Source organism: Quercus lobata, chromosome 5 (genome assembly GCF_001633185.2).
Source record: "Quercus lobata isolate SW786 chromosome 5, ValleyOak3.0 Primary Assembly, whole genome shotgun sequence".
Lineage (NCBI taxonomy): Eukaryota > Viridiplantae > Streptophyta > Magnoliopsida > Fagales > Fagaceae > Quercus > Quercus lobata.
In genome coordinates, this window is record NC_044908.1 from 67,301,605 (window position 1) to 67,306,748 (window position 5,144).

At 33.3% G+C, this 5,144-nt stretch overlaps 1 protein-coding gene across 1 annotated transcript; it reads right to left on the reverse strand.

Annotated features, from left to right (window-relative positions):
- Positions 1-1,288: 1,288 nt before the first annotated feature.
- Positions 1,289-3,459, reverse strand: LOC115992353 (U-box domain-containing protein 35-like). Its single transcript, XM_031116533.1, has 4 exons — positions 2,896-3,459; positions 2,056-2,174; positions 1,841-1,956; positions 1,289-1,725 (listed from the first exon to the last, which is right to left on the reverse strand). The coding sequence occupies exons 1-4, from the start codon at positions 3,281-3,283 to the stop codon at positions 1,461-1,463; spliced, it is 888 nt and encodes a 295-aa protein (XP_030972393.1). The 5' UTR covers positions 3,284-3,459; the 3' UTR covers positions 1,289-1,460.
- Between the last annotated feature and the right edge of the window lie 1,685 nt (positions 3,460-5,144).

Consider the following 5,144-nt stretch of genomic DNA (forward strand, 5'->3'; position numbering starts at 1 on the left):
ATAATAATAATAGTGGATTCATGTAAAAATGACAAGCAATCAATCATAGTTTGCCACATAAGATGTGAAAAAAATTGTAAATTGTTGTGATCGTTCTATAAACAAATAGGTCAATAGTAACACAAATGTGATACAAATAGGGTGTTTAAGCCAGGTAGCCCGTTTAGAGTAGTTCAAATAAAACCTTAATCTACATTGAGGATTTTGTGCGCGAACGCGTGTTAAGTGATTAAGAGAGAGATGAGTAAATGAAGTTCTTAACATCTTATATATTATCACTAACTAGAACATGTACAAAAGTTTGGGGTAATTTGAATAAGATAAAAATAGATGAAGCATTGAGGTTTTTCTTACACCTTATTATAGCTAGTAATGTTGTATATATGTACATATCAGCATATATTTGTAGGTTGTAATAATATGTTAGTGATTTGACTTAATAGTAGAACGAAGAATGAGAAAAAAAAAAAAAAATCGGTATTTTTTGCACTGAAATCGTGCGTTTGTGCAAAATTGTGTGTAATTAACACGTCCTTTTTAGGAATTGGTGTTAACCATTATCACCAATCATTGTCATATGTTGCTATTGAAATTTTTTATTTTTTATTTTATTTTTTTATGATCCTACTGAAATTTATTTTGCCATTCCTGCTTGGTCACATTTTATGTTCATATTTTTACATACCAATTATTCAAGTTTCTATCTTGATTTTTTGAGTTTGAGGTGAGTGTAGATCAAATAAAGCAATCATACTCGTAGTGTAAATGTTAAAACCCCTTAGTTACCATGCATACACTACATTGAGCTCCTTGTAAATATAGTTCCATATGATAAAATGTAACTGTTTAAGTGGTTTTTGTTGTGGGGGTTGGGGGGTTTGTCAAATTGAGAGGTCGTTTGGTTAGAGATTTCTGGTATAATTGTTCAGTTTTCAATGTTGTGGAAATACATGTTTAAGTGTTATAGAAATATGTGTTAGAAATATTATTATTGTTTAAACACTGAAAACTGTTATTTAAACATTGGTACCGAACAGCCCTTAAACTTCGTTAATTCTATAGCTTTTGGTCCATGGTGTTTGGACTTTGGAGTACTTACATGTGTTGGATACATTCATACATACATGGGTACACTCATTTTAAATCCAAGAAAGTGGCTTAAAAAGTCACAGGGTTGTTCCACAAGTTGCTAGTCTAAATTCGATCGTAATCTACAATGAAGAACCATACCAAAAACAAAAACAAAAAAAGAAGAAAAGAAACAAGGAAAGTAAATCAAAGCCAGAGGTGGAATTAAATCAATTAATGGGCAATTGGGAATTCCCTGTGAAAAGAGGATTTCAAAATCAAATGGAGTGTGGTGAGTATAACTTAACTTTCAACCATCAGACATTCATTCTGATTCTATACAACTCTGTTCCAGTTCTGTAAGTGTTTCGTTACAAATATTGGGAAACCAGTTACTCCTTGGGTCTAAAGCACAACAACCATTTAAAGGAATCAGTGCGTTGAAATTTTTTTGAAATGCTGCGTTGAACTGGAGACTTTTGTGTAGGCTTGGGATTGATCTCATCATTGCCTCGCGCACGCGGTGATGGTGTTGGTGATTCACTCATTAGGTCAATCACTTCCTTTCCTTCACAAATGATCTTTACTTCACAACTTACTGGTGCACTCTTAAGCACTTGATCAGCTATCCCATTCCCTTTTCTAAACTTCAATCTCCTATACATTGGAAAAATATATGCGAGAATTTATTTGAAGATGAGAAAAGGGTTGCTTAGAAAAATTGGAATTGATTTCTTAATTGCTCTTGCCTTTAACACACTTATGATTATACCTTAGGCTGGATTTAGTGGTTCCTAACACCAGCTTTCTTATGTTGACAATAGGAATGAGGTCCAGGATTGCCTTTGAAACCATCTCACTCTCAATAAGAATGGTATCTACCTTAACCTGTTTGATCATTAGTTTTTTTTTTCGGTTCAAATTAAAAAGATTAACCCGGAAACATAAACATGTTCCTTTAAAATGATACATTGGAGGTTTATGTACCTTGGAAGAGGAGCATGCATTTAGAAATTTTTGGAGTAGTTCTCTCCTCTTGTTTCTTTCTTGGTCCATGTAACTCTGCACCTGCTCTGGACTCACTTGGTTCTTTGGAATCTTTCCTACTATAATCACAAAGATACATCTGTCATTTAATTTAATCACATTGGCAACATTTTTTTTTATTACTAACACAGAGACAATGAGAATGTAATCCAATTATTAGATTCAAATCGATCATGGATAAAATCCAATGAACTCCATTATTTAAACTCAGGCTTCTGAATTCTAATGATCTATATTCTCTAAACCATGGCTTAATTATGATGATTATCTCCATTCGCAAAGAAATAATTTCATGATTTTATCAAGTACTATATCATTGAAAATCCTAAATAATATGTCACTCCATACATTATTAGATTCATTAAATAAATAAAAATCTGTCCCTCTTGAATGATCAAACTTGGCTCCTCAAGCCTCATGCTTGAGAGTTGAGACAATCCACTATCCATCTACAACTAATTACATCGAACCTTTCGATGTTGATTCTCATAGAAAAATTAAAGCTAAGCACAAATCTAGGCCCTTAAAAGAATGAATTACAATTTAAAACCAGGCATATGTGATTACTGATTAGACACAAATCTCAATCCCTTTTCCCGTGAATCATGCATGGTACTAGTATTTTGTCAATTCTTTTTGTCTTTGTTTGGAAAAAAGAAGAAGCCATTTGGTGGTGGTGGGTGGGTAAAGACCCAAGCTTTTAGTGGCCCAGATTCCAATGCACCAAATATTTGACCATGACTCACCAACCGAAGAGAAAAAGAGGGGGAGAGAGCTTACATGGACTGGGTATGTACAGTATCTCAGGGAAGACATGAACGAGATAGACCATGGTGGAGGGAGAGGTAACAGCGTGCTTTAACGTCCAAACTAGAGCTTCCATGCTTGACTCGCTCTTCCCCACACCCACATACACGCTATCTTCCAAGCTCTGAAGATCCAACGAATACAAACTACCTGCCTCAAACGACTCTTCTTTGATCGTTTCCATGCGTACCAGTCCATGATCGTTGACCTCAATGATCTCGCTTGTACTACTACTCTCTTCCTCAATCTCGCTCACGCTGCTATATGCGTTAAACTGGTTCCTATACCCAACAGTTGTAGATGCGCTGGCTTCATCATGGGATTGGATATGTCCTATCTCTGATGACAATGACACAGACATCTTAATCTGGCTTCAAAGAATGATCAACATGACACTGTTTTTGAAGCTATAACATATCTTCTTGTTGGACTCTTTCTCTCAGAAAACTACATGACAATAAAGAATAGAGTGGGTTCCGTACTCGCAAACTTTTTGCCATTTATTTCAACGCTAATTTTGGCCCAGCCACCATAATGTACGATCCATATGAGCTAAAAATCCAGAGACTACACCTAAAGAATAAGTAAATATTAACCACGAAAAGAGGCTGTCAGTTTCTTCTACTTTGACTTTGCCAGTTTGCTCTAGGACAAAAACAATCAGCTTTGTTGGCAATACGTCATGCATTGATATATTTACATGTGGATCGATAAAGTCTAAAAGCGGTAAAGAAAGAATGCATATATCAAACATATAAGATCATGGTCGATTAGTAACATGTCCCAACAGTTTTGACGTTACCTTTTTGGCTTATTATAATAATCTTCATAATGAATAAGGAGCTACAGTGATTTCTCTTATATGAGAAATAATTTTAATTTTTTTGATATATTTTTGAAATAATTTGAATAGAAATGGTAATTAAATGTTCATCCATGTGTGAAATATATTTCATTTATTTCACAATATAAATTAATAGAATTTTAAGAATTTTATGGTGAAGCTATCAAGAAATCTAATTAATATTAATAATCTCATTATTATTATTATGATATTCTTGGTATGGGAAGGTACAATTTATTGAATTCTGATCTGACTATCTGAGGTGTGAACAGTGATGCACAGTTTTGAGATAATTTTCTATTGTCGCGTAACATAATTATTGGAGTGAGAGGAAATAATAATACATTATCGCTATTATATATTTTTGTACATGAACCACGAATGGAATATCCAATTGATGTGAAGGAATCGCGGCTATCGGGAAAAAGATATATTCAAAGTCAAATGTAGTTCTCACAAAAGAAAAAAAAATATGTAGAAACATGATTTTTTTTTTTTTTTTGGGTGAGGTCGGATTTGGGATATTCCATGGATATTTTTGTTTTATTCTTGGCAGCTTCAATGTCACTCGTTCAGGAGATTTTTTTATTATTATTTGTTTTCTGCCCTCCATAAAGAATTAAGACTATGGGTCCGTTTGGATTGAATTTCTTATTGCTGAAACTAAAAACACTGTAGCAAAATAATTTTTAAATGTGTGAAAAGTACCGTAGGACCCATTTTCAATATTTTTAAATGCGTGAACAGTGATGCTACAGTATGTGAACAGTGCTGCTACAGTGCATGAACAGTGATTTTTGTCTCTGCACAGTAAATTCACTGTTCATGCGCTGAAAAAAAAAAAAAGAAAGGAAACGTGAAATGAAAACGTAGACTTAGGTTTCAGTTATATCTAAACACATACTATATTGTACGTGAATAAACAAATTGGAGGAAAAAGAATATTGAGTTCACGCCTTTTTTTTGTGGTAAATTACAAATTAAGTTTGGAGGTGGTTGAATTTTACACCCTAAAGTTTCAGAATTTGGATTTTACCCCCTAAAATTTAGTGATATTTGGATTTTATACCCTGACGTTTCAGAATTTAGATTTTACCCCTTATATTTTAGAAGTGTTTTGGATTTTACTCTTTAAAGTTTTAGATGTTTGGATTTTACATCTTAAAGTTTCAGAGTTTAAAATCCAAACAACCTTAAACTTTAGGAGGTAAAATCCAAGTTGTGAAATATTATGGTTTAAAATCCAAACACCTTAAACTTTAGGAGGTAAAATCTAAATTCTAAAACTTTAGGGTGTAAAATCCAATCACCCTCAAACTTTAGAGGTGTAATTTACAATTTACCCCTTTTTTTTTATAAACAAACACACAAAAGCCAT